Genomic DNA, 24,319 nt, shown 5'->3' on the forward strand with positions numbered 1-24,319 from the left:
CCTCGAGGCCCGCCCACGCCTCTTAGGAGACGTCGCCAGCCTCTTGCTTCTGCTTGGTGCCAGCCTTGGTGTATATTTTCCCGCCATTTCCAGCTGTTCGTGAGGAGAACTGGATGATTTCGGTGAGATCCCAGGGCTTCTGAGATCATGGCGGCCAAGCGGGCAGGGAACGTAGCTAGAATACTGGTCGTGAGACTGCTAAATCGCCATTACCTCCAGAAGTCCGGCAAGTCTTGCCCTCGGAAGCCCTTAACTGCCCTTCTTATAAGGGGTTCCTGTGGACAACTTATTTGAGTAACACTGTTGTTGCTGCCCTTATTCAAAGCAGGGTGTGTATATATATATAGTGGGACTTTTTCAGTAGTTTTTCAGACTCACCTGCTGTAGAAGTTAGTGTATTGTGAGCAATAAATCGAAATCTAAAACTCATGACTGTGTGTAATGTCTTTGTACTGATTATTCAGCAAGTCTTGATCGTGAATCTTGTCTTTTGTGACAAAAATGTTAAAGTGTGGTGCAAACTAGTCATCATTCTTTTAGCGAACCTCTCCATAAGCTACTTAAAGACTCTTTAAAGAAAACACTCGGGTGGAGAAAAAAAATGTTACGTTCTGTTTGGGTTATTTTCCTAATGTAATTTTAAAGGAAATCAAATTAATAGATGATATATTCTTAAATAACATAGTCATGGACTGAAACATGTGGATTCATTATAGGTATGAACTAATTACAGCTTAATATGTTTCAGCTTATTTATTTTTTTAAATATGTTAAAACGTGTTTTTTAATACGTCAATTTTTTAATTTAAAAATCCTTTTTATGTTTTTAAATGCTTTCTGATATGTCAATTTCTTCATTTAAAAATCTTACAAAGTCACATTTACATAATTATATATTTTACCAAGTGTATGGATGGAATTAGTATTGGCAGAAAATACAGGATGTATGGTTGCCATGTCTAACACAAAGGTTTATTTGATGTGGTAGCCAGAGCTTGACACAGGAAGTAAGAAGAGTCCAGTTCTAATCCTAGAGCTGACATTAACTAAAGATGGAACTTTGGACAAGTCATTGAATTTCAGTGAAGGTGAGGTGTATCTTTGAAAAATGATGGGAAATGATGGGATTGGACAAGATGTTAAATGACTTTTGAAGCCCTTTCCAGATCTATGATTCTGAGTGTCTGTAGAGTAGAAGGGAAAGTGTACAAGCTGAGGCAACATTATCATTCACAAAACATCTTTCCCTTAGATAAAATATGTACCGAGTGGCTAATATGAAATCCATTAATTGTCTACTATTTCCTCCTTGCTCCATCTCATGTATCACAGGGAGCTATTAGGAAAGAAATGGATGGTTCTTTTTTTTTAAGACTTTTTTTTCTGATTACAAATTAGTACATGAATTAATCCAGAAAACTTGGAAAACAAAACAAAACAAAAATGTAAAGGTCACGCACACACACACACACACACAAACACTCATCTTACCATTCCAAAAAAAAAAAAAAAAATCTCGGTGTTCCATTACTTTTCTAAATATATACGTATTTTTCCTTTTTTATTTTTATTTATTTATTTTTTAAAGATTTTATTTATTTGACAGACAGAGATCACAATTAGGCAGAGAGGCAGGCAGAGAGAGGAGGAAGCAGGCTCCCCGCAGAGCAGAGAGCCCGATGCGGGGCTCGATCCCAGGACGCTGGGATCATGACCTGAGCCGAAGGCAGAGGCTTTAACCCACTGAGTCACCCAGGCGCCCCATTTTTCCTTTTTTAAAAAATGGTTTAACATGGCTTGCATTCTGATTTTTTCCACTTCGAAGGTATATGTACTTCCTTATGACCTACTGGAATCCCCACAATAATAGTGCCTACATCCCCAAAAGATAACAGAAGCTAAGTAAACATTGTTACATAGATTTTGGAACATCTGTAATTATATTATGCTCCCGGTTATTTTTTCTTTCTCTTTTTCTGTTCCAGAATGGATTGGTTTCACTGCAACCAATGTTTCCGAAAAGATGGGGACAATTTCTTTGTCACCAGCTGTGGCCATATTTTCTGTAAAAAGTGTGTGACCCTGGGTGAGTGACTTAACTGTTTTCAGATTCAGGCAAAAATGTTTTTAATCTAAAAATAATGATTAGCCATTTCTCTATGTGACTGGGGATAAAAATCACATATTAGGCCAAAGTTAGTGTGGATACAGTAGGAACGTTGATTATGGAAATTTGAGGCACCCATTAATAAAGAATGATTTAGCAAATGGAATATCTAATACTTGAACACCAGAAGGTACTTGTCAGTGTTTTGAGGCCTGTGACAGGGAAAGCCACAAGATATATATAAGAAATAGCTCAGAAGAGGGACTTAGGATAGGGTGCTTTGATCAGAGAAAGGTTTCATAGAAGAACTATTGCTTCAGTAGAGTTCTGAATAATAAACTGGAGTTGCCAAGTGGATAAGGCAGGGAGGATCATTCTAGTTTAAGAGAACAATATGTATAAAGGCATACCACATTAAACTCACAGTGCAGGGGGCTACACATCATTGGGATTGGTAGAGCATAGAGACTAAAGTGAGAAATGGTTGAGATGAGGCTAGAGAGGTGGGCAATGGCCAGATGTTGGAAAGGTCTATGTACAAAATTGAAGAGCCTCAACTTTATCCTGCAGGTGATAGAGAACTGGGGAAGTTTCTTTGTTTTGTGTTTTGTATTTACTAGCTCACTCTGGCAATGATATGGAGGGAAGACTGGGAAAAACCTTTAGTCCTCAAGGAAAGAAGAGTGAGGTTACTAGCCTCTGGAGAAGGTGTTTTTCTTTATATGGATCTTGTGACCCTTTTAACTTATCTGCTAAAGTAACAAAACTGTTTACCATGGTAACAGCAGCTCACCTTGGAGAGGTTTGTCTTGGTGAAGCATATATCATGTGATGTTTTCTCTTGATGTGGCATTTATCTTAATCAATAACCAGCACCACTACTAGAATTTTAACTTAAGAGAAAGATTAGGAATTTTAATTTTTACATGTTTCAGATTGGGTTAATTAGAGAATGAGAGCAGAAGAGCTCTAAAGCAAGTTCTAGGAATATTAGCAAAGTGAGAATAAGGTAGGAATAATTAGGAAGTTTCTTGTAGTGTCTACAGTGTGCCTGCTATCGGGTAGATGGGGGGAAAAAAGAGCAACATACAGTTGAAACCATTGGTACTGTTGTGTTCTTCCTAGTACTCTCATAACTGTACTCTAATACTCTTGCTGGGTGGTTAGAACTGCCCCCTCATCTGCAGGAGAAAACTGGAAATTCTTTTTTTTTTCTTTGAAGATTTTATTTATTTATTTGTCAGAGAGAGAGGGAGAGAGAGCGAGCACAGGCGGACAGAATGGCAGGCAGAGGCAGAGGGAGAAGCAGGCTCCCTGCCGAGCAAGGAGCCCGATGTGGGACTTGATCCCATGACGCTGGGATCATGACCTGAGCTGAAGGCAGCTGCTTAACCAACTGAGCCACCCAGGTGTCCCAAAAACTGGAAATTCTTAAAGAGGAGTTGGATAGGGATGCCTGGGTGGCTCAGTTAAGTGTCAGACTTTGGCTAAGGTTATAATCTCAAGGTCTTGGGATCAAGCCCCATGTTGGGCTCCCAGGTCAGTGGGAAGTCTGCTGGAAATTCTGTCTCCCTCTCTCTCTTCCTCTGCCCCTCCCCTTACTCATGCATACTTTCTCTCTCAAAAATAGATAATAAACCTTTTTTATTTTTTTTTAAGATTTTATTTATTTATTTGACAGAGAGAAATCACAAGTAGACAGAGAAGCAGGCAGAGAGAGAGAGGGAAGCAGGCTCCCTGCCGAGCAGAGAGCCCAATGCGGGACTCGATCCCAGGACCCTGAGATCATGACCTGAGCCGAAGGCAGCGGCTTAACCCACTGAGCCACCCAGGTGCCCAATTATAAACCTTTTTTAAAAAAAGAGGAGATGGGTAGAGCTACAGTGTGAAAGCCATACTTGTCATCAACATACAAGTTTGGAAATACTGATGTTAAGAACAGAGAGCTCAAGATGATGTCCTCTTATAGCACAAAAATATTCTAAATTCAGTAATAAACTGTTTCTTGCTTGCCTACTTGACTGTTACCATGTATTTTAGGAAGATCCTACCTCTTGCCCATAGGAACCAAACATTTTTTTCCCTTTCCCCCTAGAAAAATGTGCTGTTTGTGGAAGTGCTTGCAAGCATCTGGCTCTTTCTGATAATGTAAGTTTTTCTCCCCCTGCAACAAACCATCTTATTATCCCATTCCTAGTCTGTAAGAAGTAAGAAGTATGCAAGAAGTACAGTAAATGAGTGACTAAGCAGTGAAATTTTAAAAAAAGAAAAAAAGCAACAAAACTCACAGATAGCAATTGTGAAAAAAGAAGGGTGTAAACAACAGAAGAATTATCTGTGGCTGCTAATATAGAAGTATGAGTTAAGGAGGATTAGAACATAAAAACATCTCCTAGGACAGTGATAAGCTTCTTCCTACTTAGCATAGTGAAATAACACAATGCTTTAGAAAGGGTGGTACATCCTTTGTTATATTTGTCAGTATCTTATTTCATTCCATTGTGGATATGCTCAGTGTTTGTCTTTCTCTCTCTTCATAGCTGAAACCTCAGGAGAAGATATATTTCAAAAGCCCTGTGGAGACAGCTTTGCAGTATTTTAGTCACATCTCTCAGGTATGAGAAACAAAAGTGAAGAAAATCAAATTCGCTAGGGAAATTCTAATTGCATCTTATTTTTTTAAAATCAGAGTCTCTTTGATTTATTTGTACACAATATTTTTGTATTTGTACACAATGGAGAGGATTGACTGTTCATTTACTTTCTTCCCTAAGGATACAAATCTCAACAGTTAACTTTTTTAATGACCCCAAACCTGTGATAGACTGTAAAAACCACTATGTAGCTGATATCTTGCCTTATACTTCCTCATTCTATTAAGTAATTTCTTAGAATAAAGAAGGCTCTCGGGATACCTGGGTGGCTCAGTCGATTAAGTGTCTGACCTTTTCTTGATAATGAATGGCTCAGGTCATGATCTCAGAATTGTAAGATCAAGCCTCACATCTGTTTCCACACTGGACGTGGAGCCTGTTTAAGATCCTCTCTCTTCCTTTCCTTACCCCCTCCCATTCCCCACCTTGAAAAAGAATAAAAAAGGTTCTAGGAGCTTTATCATCTTTCTGTGCAGACTAAAAATTACTTTGGATGTACAAGACTGACGCTGTAGTCAGTGGATTTAATGGGCTAGCTCTCAAATTTTTGCTTAAAGACCTATGTTCGGATGAGATTTCTTAATTTCTATTCTCAATTTTAGTGATCTTTTTTAGTAATACATATATATTTAATTTTTTTCGTGTTTATAATTGGTTGCTTGAATTTCAGAAAATATTTTTCTTTCCTGATACATCATTATATTCGTATACCATTGACTTGGTCAAGAGCAATAGGAATATGGTAGGAAGTGGAGAGAAGACAGAATAACCATTTGAGAGTTCCCAAATTGTAAAAACTTTGGTTTTCCCCTTCCACTCTCCAGTTCTCTACTGAGAATATTTTATATCCTAATAGGATTTCTATCTTGGTGTATTTCTTGGAAAATTTAATCACTGCTTTTTTCTTTTGTACTCTTACTTCTCATTCATATGAGCAATCCTTTCCTTAACATGAAGATTATCCTTTGTCATGCTCTGGCTGCAGATAGTAGATTTAATTTTCGCTGGTGTCTCACCCCTCAATCCTAATTCTGGAAATAGAAGAAGAGTAATTAAAGCTTTCACTGCATTCAGCTTTTAGTTGCTTGGGTGAGCCATCATATTTGAGATACTATTTAACATTGTGGGGAGATAAAATCTAGCTGAGACTCAAGGAGAAATGTAAACAAGGTCACATGAGAAAGAGCAGACTTTTGGTTAATAACTAAACTCGGGACTAGCTAATGATCAGTAGAGAAATTATATGTAGTCTGAATTCTAACCTACCTAATCAAGGGACCAATTACACATGGTCAAGTAATCAAGATAAAATAAATGGAAAGGGTCAGTTAATCATCACTTTAGTGAAGGACCAGTTTGGTGAAGTCAGCAATGCCTGAAAATGTGTTTTCCTAGTCTGTGAAGTTGAAAAACTGATCCATATAATATCTAGATTGCCTCATTCAGGCCTCGGCTCAAATTTTTCTTTCTCAGTCAGACCTTTACTGACTCTCATATATCAAATAGTAGCCCCAGCACTGTCTGCTGCTTACCATGCTTTATTTTTCATCATAGCTCTTATCTCTAACGTTGCATACTTATTTATTGTCTGAATCCAACACTGGAATGTAGGCTCCATAAATTCAGAGATTTGGTAGGTTTTTGTTGTTGTTGTATACCAAGCCCTTTGGATAGCTCTTAATATGTAGTAGACACTAAAAAATTGTTAAATGAATGAATGGTATATTGATCTATATATCCACTTGTGTTTTAATCATCCCAGATCTCTTGAAACAACCTGCCAAAGGTATTTTTTTGCTGTACTACTCTATGGCCAATAGTTAAAACTTTCTGTTTAGAAATCTTTACTCATCTCTAGATAAAACTAAATATATTTGGGGATTGGAGATCCTCCTATAAACCTGTGAGCTTTCTTCTAATCCTAGGTCATAGATTATCCATTACTAGCCATTATCCATTACTAGTTATCCTTCAAGTGCATGCCAGTAATTGCTCCTTCTTTGGTAAAGCTTTCCCTGATTCCTATAGGCAGATTTTTGCACTGCCCTTTGTAATATAACACCTTACTCTTACCTCTGCAAAGGTGTCTTAATTTATTTGTTCTTATGTCTCTCTCACTTAACCAAAAGTTTTGAAAGACAGATAAAAACTTTGTATTGCCCAATGGCAAATGAGGTACCTAACACAAATGAAGTGAATAAGAAATGTTTGTTAGGGGCACCTGGGTGGCTCAGTGGGTTAAAGCCTCTGCCTTCGGCTTAGGTCATGATCCCAGGGTTCTGGGCATCGGGCTCTCTGCTCAGGGGGGAGCCTGCTTCCTCCTTTCTCTCTCTGCCTGTCTCTCTGCCTACTTGTAATCTCTGTCAAATAAAATAAATAAAATTTTAAAAAAATGTTTGTAAAATGAATGAGTGCACATTAAGCCTGGGAGGGAGGTAGAAATGATTCAAAGTAAGGTCAGAGAGGCTTGAGCCAATATATAGGGACTTGTAGGCCATGGTAAGGAATTTAGATTTTCTTCTAAGTGGCAGTGAATAGCATTGAAGGGTTTTAAGCACAGAAATGGCATTACCTGATATATACTTTTTAAAAAAGATTTTATTTATTTATTTGACAGAGAGAGACACAGCGAGAGAGGGAATACAAGCAGGAGGAGTGGGAGAGGGAGAAGTAGGCCTCCCGGCGAGCAGGGAACCCGATATAGGGCTCGATCCCAGGACTCCGGATCATGACATGAGCCAAAGGCAGAGGCCCAACCACTGAGCCACCCAGGTGCCCATCTGATATATACTTTTGAAAGAGAATCTGGCTGCTGAGTGGAGACTAGACCATAGAGAAGTTAAGAGTAGAAGCAGGGAGGGGCGCCTGGGTGGCTCAGTGGGTTAAAGCCTCTGCCTTCAGCCTGGGTCATGATCCCGGGGTCCTGGGATCGGGTCCTGGGATCGGGCCCTGCTTCGGGTTCTCTGTTCAGCGGGGAGCCTGCTTCCTCCACTCTCTCTGCCTGCCTCTCTGCCTACTTGAAAAAAAAAAAAAGAGTAGAAGCAGGGAGACCACGTAAGAGGCTGTAGGAGAGATCTAAGTAAGACTTCTTGAGCTAAAATGGGAGCAATAGAAATGGGGAGGGGTAATCAAATCTTAGATGTTTTCTAGGAAGAACTGATAGAACAATTGTAGATTTGGATGTGGGAAATAAGAAAAAGAGAGGAATCAAAGAAGACATCTGGGTTTTTGTCTTGAGCAAAATAAGACAAATATGTGGGATGATTATACTCTTCACCAAGGCTGAGAAGACCATTTGAAGAAAAATACCATTTTGGACATATTAGGGCATAGATAATTGTTAGAACTCCAGGAGGAGAAATCACGAAGGCAGATAGATTTACTATTCTGAAGCTCAGGATATAGGTCAAGGATAAGATATAAATATGGAACTCATTATGATATAGATAGTTTTTTTAAAAGACTGTATTTATTTTTTAGAAATTTTTTTAAGATTTTATTAATTTATTTGTCAGACAGATATCACAAGTAGGCAGAGAGGCAGGCAGAGAGAGAGAGGAGGAAGCAGGCTCCCCACTGAGCAGAGAGACCATGCGTGTGGGGCTTGATCCCAGGACCCTGAGATCATGACCTAAGCCGAAGGCAGAGGCTTTAACCCACTGAGCCACCTAGGCGCCCCAAGACTTTATTTATTTATTTGACAGAGATCACAAGTAGGCAGAGAGGCAGGCAGAGAGAGAAAGGGAAGCAGGCTCCCTGCTGAACAGAGAGCCCAATGCCGGGCTTGATCCCAGGATCCTGGGATCATGACCTGAGCCAAAGGCAGAGGCTTTAACCCACTGAGCTACCCAGGCGCCCCACAAGCATAATATTTCTAAGGTTCATCCATGTTGTAGCATGTATTAAGACCTCATTAGTACTTCACTCCTTTTTATGACCAAATAATATTGCCTTGTATAGGTGGGTATACTTTTCACATATTCATTCACCAATTGAGAGATATTTGGGTTATTTCTGCTTTTTGGCTATTCTGAACAGTTCTGCTGTTAACATTTGTGTACATGTTTTTGTGTGGCATATATTTTCATTTCTTTTGGATCCTTATGTAGGAATTGAACTACTGGGTTAAGTGGTATCTCTATGTTTAAATTTTTGAGAAAATGCCAGACTGTTTTCTCAAATGCCTGCAATATTTTACATTTTTACCGCAATGTATGAGGGTTTTGATTTCTCCATTTCCTCACCAACTCTTGTTTTTATCTTTTTTATTGTAACCATCCTAATGGTGCGAAGTAGTGTCTCATTGTGGTTTTGATTTTAATTTCTCTGATGACAAATGATGTTGAGCATCTTTTCATATTCTTACCGGCCATTTATATATCTTCTTCAAAGTAATGTCTGTCAGATCCTTTGCCCATTTTTTTTTTTTTTTAAAGATTTTATTTATTTATTTGACAAAGATCACAAGTAGGCAGAGAGGCAGGCAGAGAGAGAGAGAGAGAGAGAGAGAGAGAGGAGGAAGCAGGCTCCCTGCTGAGCAGAGAGCCCGATGCGGGACTCGATCCCAGGACCCTGAGATCATGACCCGAGCCGAAGGCAGCGGCTCAACCCACTGAGCCACCCAGGCGCCCCCCTTTGCCCATTTTTAAATTGGATTATCTTTATATTATTAGTTATAAGAGTTCTTTATGTATTCTAGGTACAAGTCTCTTGCCAGATATATGATTTGCATACATTTTCTTTTATTTTTTTAAGATTTTATTTATTTATTTGAGAGAGAGAGAGAGAGTGAGAGCATGCACGTATGAGTTGGGGAAGGGGCAGGAGAGAAGCAGATTCCTCCACTGAGCAGGAAGCCCAATAAGGGTCTCCATCCCAGGACCCTGAGTTCATGACCTGAGCCAAACATAGCCACTTAACCAACTGAGTCACCCAGGCACCCTGATTTGCACACATTTTGTCCCATTCTTTGGGCCCACCTGTTTTAATAACCCAAATGTCCATTAAATAAATATAAATAGGAAGAAAAGACAAAGTAGGACATCAAATAGTGTAGGAAATAGGAAAGATTGATAGAAAAAGAAGGAAAGATATAAATTCACAAAAAAAGAAAAATTCAAAGAAAAAGACAGAAATGGATATATAAAGACTTTCCTAAATTTAGTGTTGGGATTGATAAACTTTCTCCTTTTTTAAAAAGATTAATTTATTTATTTTAGAGAGTGCATGCGAGCCTGCACTAGTGGGGGGAGGGGCAGAGGGAGAGAATCCTCAGACTCCCCACTGAGTACAGAGCCCTGGGGCTTAGTCTCACAACCCAAGAGATCTTGACCTGAGCTAAAACCACGAGTCGAACACTCAACCAACTGGCACCCCGATAAACTTTTTCTTAAAAGACCAGTAAATATTTCAGGCTTTGAAGGCCATACAATCGTTGTTGCAACTACTCAACTCTGTTGTAGTACAGAACAGCATGGTGTTCCAGTAAACTTGGATTTACAAAAACAGGCATCTGACCCGGTCAGTAGTTTGCTGACTTTGAGGTCATATGTTCTGCTAACATATATGTAAGTAATTACCACATATGCCAGTTGAGTAAAATCAGGTCAAGGCCTGATCTCATCAGTAGACCAGACCATTATTCATCCCTTACTTGAATTTAAAAATTGAACAACTGAGATAATCAATGATGCCTCTGAAAAGTACTACTGCCTGCTGAAAAATAGAAGGTAATTTGTCAATATTTAGGACTTCTGAATCAGTACACTTGAGGTTTTTTCTTTTTTTTTTTTTTTAAGATTTTGTTTATCTAGTTGGCAGAGAGAGAGATCACAAGTAGGCAGAGAGGCAGGCAGAGAGAGAGGGGGAAGCAAGCTCCCTGCTGAGCAGAGAGCCTAATGCAGGGCTCGATCCCAAGACCCTGACATCGTGACCTGAGTCTAAGGCAGAGGCTTAACACATGAGCCACCCAGGCACCCCTACTTTAGTTTTTTTTTAATCACTTCACTGAGCAGGAGGTTGCAGTGTGAGAGATAGTATTGCTTTGATCACAAATTATGCAACTCAAAACTTCACTTCCCACTTGGTGGGCTGCTATGGATTTCCTATTCAGAGTGGGTACCTCTGATATCTTATAACAATCTTTTAATTGTTTTTGATAAGCATTTTTAGGGATCTTTTTTGCTCAAATCTGTTCTCTCTGGGTCCCACAATAATCTATTTCAATTATAAGTCTGAACATTGCAACTGCCTTTTCAAGACCCTTTCATGGCTTTTCATCACTTGTGTTTCAGATTTTTCAGAGTGACACCTAGTTCTCTTAATGGGCTGGTTTCTCCTAACCTCTGCAATCACATCCACAGTGACCACCTCACATCTTTTATACCACCGTAGTTTCTTATGTAGGCTATTTATTACCCAATCTGTAAGGTAGATTTAGTTCTTTGCAGTTCTTTTATGTGTGCCCAGAATGCCTGATTTCCACATTCTGAAGACCAATTAGTTAACCCTTTTTTAAAAAAAAAAAATTTAAAGATTTATTTATTTATTTAATTGGGGGTAGTAAGTGGGATGAGGGATAGAGGGAGAGAATTCTCAAGCAGACACCCTGCTGAGTGTGGAGCCTGATGCAGAAAATCCTAGGGAGCCTGATGCTCAAAATCCTGAGATCATGACCTGAGCTGAAATTGAGGGCTGGACGATTAACCAACTTTGCCACCCAGGCAACCCCCAAATAGTTAACTCTTATTCATTCTATACTTTACACATATTTATTCTGTTCTGCATATCACTTTGTGTTTTTTTTTATTGGTTCACATGTCTGAATGCCTTGTACTATGGAGACGAACTACTAAAGGACAAGAACTCATACTGTCCTTCTTGATATTTCCAGTTTAATGTATCTGCCACCCCACTTCACCAATTATCAGCTCATGGCCAATCTTCCTTTATCTGTACTTCCATACACCCCATCCAGACCATTTTGAAGCCATAACCAGATACGTTATGATTTTATTTTTTTTAAGATTTTATTTATTTATTTGACAGAGATCACAAGTAGGCAGAGAGGGAGGTGGGGGGTGGGGTCTCACTGAGCAGAGAACCAGACGTGGGGCTCGATCCCAGAACCCCACATGGCCAATCTTCCTTAATCTGTACTTCCATACACCCCACCCAGACCATTTTGAAGCCATAACCAGATACGTTATGATTTTATTTTTTTTTAAGATTTTATTTATTTATTTGACAGAGATCACAAGTAGGCAGAGAGGGAGGTGGGGGGTGGGGTTCTCACTGAGCAGAGAACCAGATGTGGGGCTCGATCCCAGAACCCTGGGATCCTGACCTGAGCTGAAGGCAGAGGCTTTAACCCACTGAGCCACCCAGGCACCCCTATGTTAAGATTTTAATCTGGTAGTATTTCAGAATGTGTCTCTGAAAGATGGGGACTCTTTTCTTAAATATAACCATGTTGTACTAAAATAACAATCCCCTAATCTTATCCAGTAATCAGTCAGTGTTCACAATTCTGTAGCTGTTTCATAATTATTTAAAAATTTTGTTTGGGGGTGCCTGGGTGGCTCAGTGGGTTAAGCCGCTGCCTTCGGCTCAGGTCATGATCTCAGGGTCCTGGGATCGAGTCCCGCATCGGGCTCTCTGCTCAGCAGGGAGCCTGCTTCCTCCTCTCTCCTCTGCCTGCCTCTCTGCCTGCCTCTCTGCCTACTTGTAATCTCTCTCTGTCAAATAAATAAAATCTTTAAAAAAAAAAAAAAATTTTGTTTGAATTGGGTTTTGTAAGGTCCATATAGTTCAGTTGGTTGTTAATGTCTCTTTAGTTTCTATTGAAGTATAAGTTTCCACTCATTTCTTTTTTTATTATTTAAAAAAATATTTATTTTTGTATTTTATAGAGAGAAAAAGAGTGTATGTGCACTGGGGGAGGGGCAGAGGGAATGGGAGAATTTCAAGTAGACAGCAGACTCCCCGCTAAGCATGGAGCCAGACTTAGGGCTCCATCTGAGGACCTTGAGATCATGACCTGAGTTGAAATCAGCAGTCAGATGCTTAACCCACTAAGCCACTTTTTTTTGTCCCTCTTTTTTTATTGTTATTGAAGAAAATGGTCTTTTGTCCTATAGAGTTGTTCCCTGAGTGGGTTTTGTTTATTGTACCCTTGTGGAGTCATTTAATAATGCTTGTCTGTGCTCTGTATTTCCTTAATCAGATTATTTGGTTGGGGGTGGGTGGGAGGCAAGCCTACTTTATAGCAGTGTTGTGCTCTGCCAAGAGGTACATAATAGTCTTCCATCTCTTATTTTGTGTGAGGGTGGCAAATGATGAATTTTACATAGATCTGTTGATTCATTAGGAGCTGCAAAATGCTCATATTTAATTCTATCATTCCTATCTCATTTTTTAAAGAGATTTTGTTTATTAATTTGACAGAGACAGCAAGAGAGGGAACACAAGCAAGGGGAATGGGAGAGGGTGAAGCAGAGAGCCCACCAAGCAGAGAGCCCGAAGTGGTCCCATGACCCTGGGACCATGACCTGAGCCAAAGGCAGACGCTTAATGACTGAGCCACCCAGGTGCCCTCTATCTCATTTTTTTAGGTGGAATACTTCTATAAAGAGAAACTTCCTTTTCTCAACTATATGATTACCTTGAGATATAATTTAAAATACTAAAACCTTTAGATACTGTGAAATGAGGGAGTCAGTTTCATAAAAGATAGATAAGACCAAAAAAAAAGACAAACCAGTGAGTTTTGAGAGTCAAAGTAGATAATGAGTTTACCAATACTACCAATACTACCAATTTACTTTGAAGTAAATTAAGTTAGGATCAGGCGTATTTCACTGATGTTTGGGATACTGTCCCTTGGCTAAACATCACATCAATCTGTAACATGTACTGCTCCCCAAGCCCTTGCCACTTTAAGTAACTCCTGGGATTCTGAGTGGGGTTTTCTGCAGCTGCACTGTTCAGATTTTTTTTTTAAATGATCATGTTTTATTTTTATGAAAATAACCACTTTTTAAAAATACTAAAGAAGACTATAATGAAATCTTATGTAAACAGAATTAGTTGAGTTTGCTTTTGATTGGAGAGACAAAAGGCTAGAGGCTATGTAAACTTTCTCTTTTTTTTTAAGCAAGGTCTTTTTTTTTTTTTTTTTAAAGATTTTATTTATTTATTTGACAGAGACACAATGAGAGAGGGAACACAAGCAAGGGGAGTGGGAGGGGGAGAAGCAGACTCCCTGCTGAGCAGGGAGCCTCTTGCAGGGCTCAATTCCAGACCCAGGGATCGTGACCTGAGTTGAAGGCAGAGGCTTAATGACTTTGCCACCCAGGTGCCTTGAGGCTATATAAACTTTCAAGACCAATTCTGTAGTAAGGTGGCAAAAGCAACTTGCAAATTAGGTGTGAACAGAAAGTTTTTGACAAAAGTACCAAGATCTAAGGAAGGACCTTAGACAAAAGGTTTATAGTCTGAGTAGGGAGGAAGCAGATGAGACATAAATACTGCTGTGTATTCAAAAGTAGAACCTGACAAAGCTAAAACACTTTCTAAATATTAACTTTTGCTCTGATTCAGTAATCCCCTGAAAGGCACATCAGTATATCAAATGGTAAAACAAAGCAAAAGATAAAATTATTTGCCCATGCCCAGAAATAAAATTCAGGAATAGGTAATCTCCTTCTGTGCTTTTTTGCCCTTTACTGTAGCAGCATAAACAGCCTGTAAGTGCCCCTGTATGAATATCTCAGGGAAAGTAAATCGGTTACCAGTGCTCTGTAATAGATAGGAATATGAAAGTTGAGTCCAGACGGATAGTAGACAGGTTAGAACAAGTTCTAAGCTTGAAAAGGTTTTTTGATATCACTCTTCTTGCTCAAGATGAAAGATTATGTTTTTAAAGGGCCATTCTACCATGCCAGAATATTCTCAATAAGATATTAAGAAGTTGGGGCTCTCAGGGGGCTCAGTTGTTAAGTGTCTGCCTTCAGCTGAGGTCATCATCCCAGGGTCCTGGGACTGAGCCCTGAATCTGGCTTCCTGCTCAGCGGGAAGCCTGCTTCTCCCTCGCCCACTCCCCCACTTGTGTTCCCTCTCTCGCTGTCCTTCTCTTTGTCAAATAAATAAATAAAATCCTTTTTAAAAAATATATTAAAGGGGCACCTGGATGGCTCAGTGGGTTAAAGCCTCTGCCTTCCGCCCAGGTCATGATCCTAGGGTCCTGGGATCGAGCCCCACATCAGGCTCTCTGCTTGGCAGGGAGCCTGCTTCCCTTCCCCTCTCTCTCTGCCTGCCTCTCTGCCTACTTGTGATCTCTGTCTGTCAAATAAATAAATAAAATGTTTTTTAAAAAAAATCTCCCTCTAAAAAAAATATTAAAAAGTCATTGTCCTCGAAATGAGAAACTTTGGCTTTCCCTAATGCCAAATCCTCTAGTTTTGGGGAGTCGTGAATTAGGCCAGATCCTCCAGAAAAAAGTGATCAGTGTTAAAGGATGAATTGATTGATGGATTTCCTTTTGTTACCAGAAGTAAGAGGAAAAGAATTATGGAAGTGTATGTCAAAGATCTATTTTTTGGGGTACCTGGGTGACTCAGTGGGTTAAAGCCTCTGCCTTCGGCTCAGGTCATGGTCTCAGGGTCCTGCATTGGGCTCTCTGTTCAGCAGGGAGCCTGCTTCCCCATCTTTCTCTGCCTGCCTCTCTGCCTACTTGTGATCTCTCTCTCTCTCTCTCTGTCAAATAAATAAATAAAATCTTAAAAAAAAAAAAAAAAAAAAAAAAAGATCTGTTTTTCCCTGTTAGGTGTGGAGTTTCCAGAAGAAACAAACAGATCTCCTCATCGCCTTCTACAAGCATAGAATTACAAAGTTAGAAGCAGCCATGCAGGAGGCACAGCAGATGGTGACCAGGCAGGAAAAGTAAGTGACAAATTAAATCACCAGAGAGCTTTTTTTCTTTCAGAGGAGCTGTAGTGCTTATTTCCTTATGGTTGCAAAGCCTGAACATTGCTACATGTGTTTATGTTTGTCTTGGGCAAATCAGGTACAGAATTTTTGGTCCCCTTAATCCCCATTTTGTTTTTCTCTTTCTTCCCTATAGGGGCCCTCCTCACTTTATAGCTTTCCTCTTGTACTTCCCTGACAAAAACTGCTTCTTTGGAGAAATAAAGCTTAGCTTTTCAGTGATAAAGATGAGAGATAGCATTTAAAATGTTGCCTCAGGAAGGCATATTTTGGAAATCTTAAGCCAAAAGATGGAATCCTTGAAGGACGTTTTCAGACAGCAGGAGACCATGGGTATGTGTGGAACTATATGGAAACTCCTCTGAAATCATACCCAGTGACTACTGATTTTGTTCTTCTGATTCTCCCGGTCATCAGACTCTGCCTCTGCCTCTGTCTCCTGAATCCCTAGATCTCTGACAGAAATACCTTGTATAGTGGCAAGCATCTCTCTGTAAGCATTAACTAGATGTCAATAATAATAAACATCAGGGTTTGTATCCCACTAACCTACTGGAGATGATTATTTCTATCTTTTGCCCAGAGAGCTGTCAGTCTTAAAGAAGGAAAATGGAGAGCTGAAGAAATGTCTTGCCATTCTAAAGGTGAATGGATTCCTTAATTCCTTACTATTATTTCCTTACTAATGAATTCCTTACTGTTATTTTCTCTCCTACTTTTCTCATCTAGCCGACTAGATGCTGTCTAGAACAATGCTGCCTAACCTTTTCCACATCATGGCATAAATAACTGATCATATTTATACAACAAGTGCATGGTAGTAAATGGTCGAGGCCACAGAAGACCTAGGAGGACTGGAAGGATCAATATGTAGCACACTGGTAACCCATTCTCAAACATCATTAAGTCATGACATACCATTTGGGAAACTCTTTTATTGAAGAGACATCTGTTGTAACTTAAAAGTTTCTCTTCAAGAATCCCAAGGCACCTCAGGACTCTTCCTCTTCCTCCAATCCAACTCTATTTCCCAGAGGTTTCTTTATTTACCTAAGAATGTTCTTTGTATTTGTATGATTTTCCTCTTGATCTTACTGCTGTAACTATTCTAGCATATTTTATCCTGTCATTTTCCTTTCTCTCCCCCATAGACTCTCCATCTTTTCCCACACAAATCAGTCTTTGGGATTCCCAGTGTGTTTTTATGAAAAAGAACTAAAATTTTATTCTGTCAAAGCTAATAATTTCCTAGGGAAACATGGCTGCTATTTTTTTTCTCCTACTGTAAGTCTTAGTAACCACAGCTAGAGGACATTGCAGCTTAGTTATCTAGCAAGTAACATTCATTGATTAGAACCCTAATCCTAACTGCAGCTTCCTTCACTCCCATTTTTTTTCACCTACAGGAATCTCCAAATTGGTACCAAGGAAGCAGGTCAGTTTTATCAGGCCCCATACTAGCCCTGATTGAAAATTGCTGTTCTTTCTTGACTCTTGGCTGCAACACCTGTGTGGGATCGAAGGTGGAGGAGATGGTTGGTAAATTTATCTTCACTTCCCCAGTTAACTCACTGAGAAGTGCTGACATGAAATATTGAATGTAATGCTCCCTCATGAAATCCTACCCATCCTTCAAAATTCAACTCACATGTCATTTCCTCTGTCAAGACTTCATTAGGAGGGGTTTGATATTCTGTTATTCGTTAATTAAATTAATTAATTAAAGGGACGCCTGGGTGGCTCAGTTGGTTAAGCAGCTGCCTTCGGCTCAGGTCATGATCCCAGCGTCCTGGGATCGAGTCCCACATCGGGCTCCTTGCTCAGCAGGGAGCCTGCTTCTCCCTCTGCCTCTGCCTGCCATTCTGTCTGCCTGTGCTCACTCTCTCTCCCTCTCTCTCTGATAAATAAATTTAAAAAAAAATCTTTTAAAAAAAATTAATTAATTAAATATTAAGTCCCTATTGTTTATCAGGTACCATGCCAGGTGCTGGGTGTACATCACCCGTTAGTCTGTACCCTACCAACTATTAAATGTTTTTTTACCTCAGCCCTGTATTGATGGGTTGAGAGACATGGCTCCTGCACTCACAGAAGTTACAGTCCAGCGTTCTTTCAGGCTTCTGTATTTCTGATATACCCACCATAACGCTTAGCATTGCTTTTATTTGTTTTTGTCTCTCCCACTAGTCTGTGAGCCTTTCAAAGATAGGGACTGTATTCTAGTTGTCTTTGTAATCTCAGGATCTGGGATGTATAAACACTAAGTAAATGCTTGTTGGAGAGATGGATGAGAGAATGGGAGTGAGGGAATGATGGATTTATGAGTGGATAAACAGATGGATAGATACATATAAAACTGAGAGTACTTGGTAAGGCACCAAGGGAAGGAAGAAAGGAAGACTTCAAAATTTCTCCTATTGTGGGCAGTAGAGGAGGTTTCACTTAGGGAGTTAGAGAGTCAAGGAATCTCAGATGGAAACTTTGCCTCCATATTTTGGGGTGATACCTGTAATACATGATAGTAAGCAATTCACACTCACTCAGAGAGTAAGCTATTGTTTAAAACAGTGATCTGATTGACTGATTGATCCTCTCAGGTGGTACTTAACTTCTGCTTAGAGCTTCCTCTCTTTTTCTTTTGCAGGTTGGCCACACCTCGACCAGTGGGCATTACTTCTCCATCACAGTCAGGTAGAGAACATTTGTTTGCCCAAATATCTGTGTGAGATTAATAAATCTCCTTTTCCCATATAGAAGATAGTTTTCTCTCAGAGACTGTAATGCAGTTTTCCTAATTTTGTGTATGATGTGAGAACAACATACAACAAGATACCCATTTGTGCTGGGTTGGTTAGGCAAGGCAGGGCATGACATGGATGGCAGCTCTTCATTCCTCACTTGATTTTCTTCCAGTCACTCCACGACCCATTTCTCAGCATAGCAGCCAGGTGGTCAGGTGAGTAGGAAGCCTACCCAGCCATATGAAAACTGCTGGCAAAAGTTGGAAGATAAAAGAAATACCTAGATATGGCAGAGGTAGGGACTGAGGAGACTTTAGGTCTATGTTAAGTTTCAACCCAGTTTGTTTTCTTTTTGTCTCACCTTATACAGTCGGTCCCCCTCTGTGGAATCTATTCCTTACAGAATATCTGACTTTAGTAGCTTGGGACAAGTAAGTAATATTTACCTTCTCTTCCCAGATTGAGATTTCCAGTGCTAAATGAAAGCAAAGATGTCAGGCAAGAGTATTAAGCTTATATTGGTTTTGGTATAAATTATCCAATGCTATGCCTGGGCTGTTTTTGTTTGGCAGTGCTAAAAAGAAAAAATGTTAGAAGCTAACACAGAGAAGGGTGCCAGAGTGGCTCAGTTGTTGGGCCTGGTTTTGGCTCCAGTCATGAAATCTTGAGCTCATGATCTCATGGGTCCTGGGATGAAGTCCCATGTGGGATTCCACACTCAGTAGGCAGTCTGCTTAAAAGATTCCTTCCCTCTGCACCTCCCCCAGCTTACTCGCTCACTCTAAAATAAATGTCTTTTTAAAAAAGGAAGCTGACACAGAGAATGAATGGGATGAAAGTAGTGTAAATGTACAATGGCTGAATTAACAGTAATAATTCATTTTGAAAGTAATGGTGTATCCTTCTTGGGCTAGCATACCTATTCTGCCAGAACAACATATGCTTCAATGTGTAGATATAGAGAAATAGCAAAGAATACAGAAGCCAGAGAATTAGGATATATTTATTAATTGTTTATTTTTTGTCCATCAGGGAGCCAGAGGCCTGCAGGGAAGAAGCACTCCCAGGGACTCTCATACCGGTGAGAAGGGGAAAAAAGGTTCAGAAACCAACATATTTTGTGCAGATACCAGCAGATTTCTGGTTTTCTATATAATTATGCCATTATGTATTTTCTGTGCATAAGGTAATGCCATTTGTTTTTTTCCAAACACTGATTCAAGGTATCTAGAGATATATTATTACTTTTCAAATAATTATATTCCTGTTCTCAAACTAATAAGGAGAAACTTTTTTGAGCAATAGAAAGTCATTGAAAACCTCTGGTTGGGGCACCTGGGTGGCTCAGTGGGTTAAGCCTCTGCCTTCAGCTCAGGTTGTGATCTCAGGGTCCTGGGATCGAGCCCTGCATTGGGCTCTCTGCTCGGCAGGGAGCCTGCTCCCCCCCCCTCCCCTCTGCCCGGTTCTCTGCCTACTTGTGATCTCTCTTTCCCTCTCTGTCAAATAAATAAAATCTTTAAAAAAAAAAAAAAAAAAAGAAAGAAAGAAAGAAAAGAAAAGAAAACCTCTGGTCAAAGACGGAGGGTTAACTTGAGTAAATAGATTTGGATTTTTTTTAATTGCCACAAGATGGCAGTAGAATTTAGGTCTAAAAGGAAGGCTAACTAGCCATGGATTATGTTAACCTGAAGGGTATCAGGCTTCTTTACTGTGTATTAAACTTAAAAATATTCCAGTGAAGAATACCCACTTAATTTCTTGTCTCTTTCCTCTTAGAACTACTTTTATTATTACTACTTTCAAGGGTATTAGCCAGTCCATAGAGAATATTTAATGAGAGAGGATTTCCCTTTCTTTCACAAGAGACAATTGTGAAATTTGTTTATTTCTTTCTGGATAACCAAAAACACCAAATAGTTTCCCTCCAATTCTTTCATATTCACGCTTTGAAAAATGTAGAAGTTCTAGAGAATTTTTCAGGTTAGTAGTAATAGTCTCTCTTTTGTTCCTGATTTTAGTTATTTGAAGCTTTCTACTACTTTTTTACTTTTATTTGGAGAGCCTAGCTAGCCAATCTAGTTGAACATTTCAAAGAAATCACTTTTGGTTTTGTTGATTTTCTGTTTTTCTGTTCTCTGTTCCATTTGTTTCTGCTCTAAGTTTTATTTCTTTCCTTCTGCTTGTTTTGGGTTTAGTTCTCTTTTAGTTTTTTGTTTTTTTTTTTTTTAAGATTTTATTTATTTATTTGACAGAGCAAGAAATCAGAAGTAGGCAGAGCAGCAAGCAGAGAGATGTGGGGCTCAATCCCAGGACCCTGAGATCATGACCTGAGCCAAAGGCAGAGGCTTAAACCACTGAGCCACCCAGGTGCCCCCCTCTTTTAGTTTCTTAAGACAAAAGGTTGGGTTATTGATTGGAGGTCATTTTTAATGAAGACATTTTCAGTTATAAATTTCACTCTAAGCACTGCTTTCATTGTGCCCTATAAGGTTTAGTATTTTCTGGCTTTGTTTTCATTCATCTCAAAATCTTTTCTAATTTCTTTTTTTCCCCTCCTTTGGACCATTGGTTATTTGTTTAATATCAACATATTTTTAATTTTCACAGATTTCCTCCTGGTACTGATTTTTAATTTCATTCCATTGTGGTAGGACAAAATACTTTTTATAATTTAGATACTTTAAAATGTATGGCCTTGGGCTCCTGGATGGCTCAGTCAGTTAAGCATCTGCCCTTGGCTCAGGTCAAGATCCCGGGATCCTGAGATGGAGTCCTTTGTTGGGCTCCCTGCTCAACAGGGAGTCTGCTTCTCCCTCTGCCCCTTCCCTAATTTGTTCTCATTCCCTCTCTCTCTCTAAAATAAATAAAATCCTTTAAAATGTGTGTGGGGGGGGAGTGCCTGGGTGGCTCAATGGGTTAAAGCCTCTGCCTTCGGCTCAGGTCATGGTCCTGGGATCGAGCCCCACATCGGGCTCTCTCCTCAGTGTGGAGCCTGCTTCCCCCTCCTCTCTCTGCCTGCCTCTCTGCCTACTTGTAATCTCTGCCTGTCAAATAAATAAAATCTTTAAAAAATAAAAAAAATAATAATAAAGTATATGTGTGTGTATCTATAAAACAACAAAGTCTTAGGTAGCAAAGGTGCAAGACTAACAGAATCAAAGAGAACTAGAGGAAAACTACTAGACTTTAGTACCCCACTTTCAGTAACAAATAGAGCAACTAGACAGAAGATAAGCAATGGAATAAAAGATTTGAACATTATATACCAACTAAATCTAACAGACTTCTTTAGCAGTTGAGCTTCTTGGAAGTGTAGAAGTGTAGTTTTTTTTTTTTTTTTTTTCATCTAATTTGGGAAGTTGTCAGCCATTATTTCTTGAAATATTCTTTCTGCTCTTGTTCCTTTTTTTTTTTTTTCTAGAAATCCCATAATGCATGTGTTGATAAACTTGATGGTGTTCCACCAAGGTCTCTGAAACTCTCTTCATTTTCCTTCATTATTTTTTCTTTCTCTTCCTCACATTGGATAGTCTCGGTGGACTTCAAAATGCTCATTTTTTTTTCTTCTGTTTGTGCTGATGAGTTGCTCTAGTGAAGTTCTCATTTTTATTATTTTCAATCCCAAAATTTATATTTGGTTCTTTTAAATATATTTTTTCTTCATTAATATTCTCTATTTGCTGAGATACCACACTCATACTTAAGTGCTTTAGACATGGTTTCCAAAGATATTTGAGCATATTTAAAATACCTGATTTAAGGGTACCTGGCTGGCTCAGTTGGAAAAGTATGCAACTCTTAATCTTGGGGTTGTGAGTTCAAGCCCTACCTTGGGTATAAGATTACTTGAAAATAAAAAATCTTTAAAGAAAAGAGGGGCACCTGGGTGGCTCACTGGGTTAAAGCCTCTGCCTTCAGCTCAGGTCATGATCCCAGGATCCTGGGATGGAGCCCCACATCGGGCTCTCTGCTCAGCAGGGAGCCTGCTTCCCTTCCTCTCTGCCTGCATCTCTGTCTACTTGTAATCTCTGTCAAATAAAATCCTTTAAAAAAAAATATCTAATTTAGGGCTCAGCTGGTTAAGTGTCGTCCTTGAGCTCAGGTCATGATCTCAGAGTCCTGGGATTGAGCATATCATGTGGGACTCCCTATGAAGGAGCCTGCTTCTCCCTCTCTTCCCTGCTCATGTCCTCTCTTGCTCTCTCTCTCTCTAATAAATAAATAAAATCTTTAAAATAAAATACCTGACTTAAAGTCTTTGTCTAGACAAAGTCTAGGCTGGGCTTAGTACAATGTCTGGGCTTCCTCAAGGACAGTTTCCATCGATTGCTTTATTTCTTTATATGGGTCATACTTCTTTATATACCTCATTTTTTGTTGGAAATTGGACATTAAAATAGTATAACATGGCAGTTCTTGGAATCAGATTCTTCCCCCTCCCCATGGGTTTTTTTTTTTTGTTATTGTTCTTGCTGTTTATTGTTTAGTGACTTTTTAAAAATTCTATAAAATCTGTATTGTCATGTGGAGCCACCAAAGTCTCTATTCAGTTAGTTTAGTGGTCAGCTAAGGACTGGACAGAGATTCCCTTAAACGCTTGGAACCAGTAAGTCTCTCAGTCTTTGCTGAGGGTTTCTGTATATGTGTTGGGGTTCTCTTTCAGCACTTAGCCAGGCAACTGACCTTAGCCTTCAACCTGCTTGTATGACCTCAAGGTAAGAGATTGGGGCTTTTTCAGGTATTTTCTGAGCATGCATATAGTCCTGCATATGCATATGTTCTAGACTCCAAGAATGTATTGTTTTCAGAGTCCCCACCAACAATTCATTCCCCATCTCTTCCAGCTATGCTTTCAGGTTAGCCTATTATTTGCCCCAATTGATATTCACATTCTCAAGCAGCCCAAACAAGTGCTTCTAATTGTTTACAACACACACTCCTGGGGAAAAGGCTTTTCACAGGTGATGAACTCTAAGCTCCAAGTCCCGATGAATTTGCGCTCCAGGTCGGATCAAATAAAGTCAGCCTTGCAAGTGGAGTCTTCCAGTTGCCACTGGACAGGTCAAATGATTATTTTCTGGGAATGAGGCTTTGAAAGAGTTCCAAACCCATTCCATCCCCACGATGATGCCAGAATGTTGGTTTTCAAGGCTACCACGGAGCTGGAGGAGAAATGGGAATAGGGGAAGTTAAAATGCCAAAAAGTTCATTGTTCTTAAACTCATTTGGCTATTACTGTGGAATAAACGTTCCCCAGACTGCTTCAAGCACTTTGTTAATTTACACAGTTCTGAGAAAGTTGATTCTGACAATTTTTGCCAGTTTTCTCATTCCTTTTATGGAGAGAACTTTGGAGATCTTTATGCATTTTTACCATCACTCCTAATGAGTTTAATGACCCTTTGTCTTTAGCCATTCTTTCTGGTAATTACCATCTTAGAGGGGAAACCAAGCACAGATTTATTAGAGCACATCAAGGCAGTAATGAATCCTGGTCCACAGATTAATGAAAGAGATGGGGGGGTGGGTGGCTGGGTGGCTCAGTCGGCTAAGCTGTCTGCCTTCAGCTCAGATCATGATCTCAGGATCCTGGCATTGGGCCCACATGGAGCTCCCTGCTCAGCAGGCCCTCTGGGTCTGCTCCTCCCCATTTGTGCTCTCTAAAAAAAAAATTAAAAAAAATTTATATATGTATATATATATATATACACACACACACACAACATATATAAAATCTTTTTTTAGAGAGAGGAAAGCACCTTTAGGAGACACTGCTAGGTGATGAGATTTTTCACTTAATATTAGTCACTAAGCCTAACATATATACTGAA

The 24,319-nt window shown here is 39.5% G+C and overlaps 2 protein-coding genes across 4 annotated transcripts in view; one reads left to right on the forward strand and one right to left on the reverse strand.

The window, feature by feature from the left end:
• The window catches only part of RNF212B (ring finger protein 212B), a 27,490-nt gene continuing 3,171 nt past the window's right edge, over positions 1-24,319 (forward strand). Inside the window, exons 1-11 of one of the 2 annotated variants that reach the window (XM_059181662.1) lie at positions 1-122; positions 1,986-2,086; positions 4,203-4,255; positions 4,648-4,722; positions 15,587-15,702; positions 16,331-16,391; positions 17,154-17,182; positions 18,392-18,438; positions 18,661-18,703; positions 18,859-18,919; positions 19,521-19,569. In XM_059181662.1, coding sequence (XP_059037645.1) covers positions 1,987-2,086; positions 4,203-4,255; positions 4,648-4,722; positions 15,587-15,702; positions 16,331-16,391; positions 17,154-17,182; positions 18,392-18,438; positions 18,661-18,703; positions 18,859-18,919; positions 19,521-19,569 — 634 coding nt within the window. In that variant the 5' untranslated portion in view covers positions 1-122; position 1,986. Of the gene's footprint in view, positions 123-1,985; positions 2,087-4,202; positions 4,256-4,647; positions 4,723-15,586; positions 15,703-16,330; positions 16,392-17,153; positions 17,283-18,391; positions 18,439-18,660; positions 18,704-18,858; positions 18,920-19,520; positions 19,570-24,319 lie in introns of both variants that reach the window. The other variant, XM_059181661.1, reaches the window with a different exon arrangement.
• The window catches only part of HOMEZ (homeobox and leucine zipper encoding), a 21,998-nt gene continuing 17,154 nt past the window's right edge, over positions 19,476-24,319 (reverse strand). For both annotated transcript variants that reach the window (XR_009355587.1, XR_009355588.1), the window contains one exon: positions 19,476-23,650. The gene's annotated coding sequence lies outside the window, so the exon portion shown is untranslated. The remainder of the gene's footprint in view (positions 23,651-24,319) is intronic.

This window comes from Mustela lutreola, chromosome 7 (assembly GCF_030435805.1).
Source record: "Mustela lutreola isolate mMusLut2 chromosome 7, mMusLut2.pri, whole genome shotgun sequence".
In the NCBI taxonomy this organism is placed as follows: Eukaryota; Metazoa; Chordata; class Mammalia; order Carnivora; family Mustelidae; genus Mustela; species Mustela lutreola.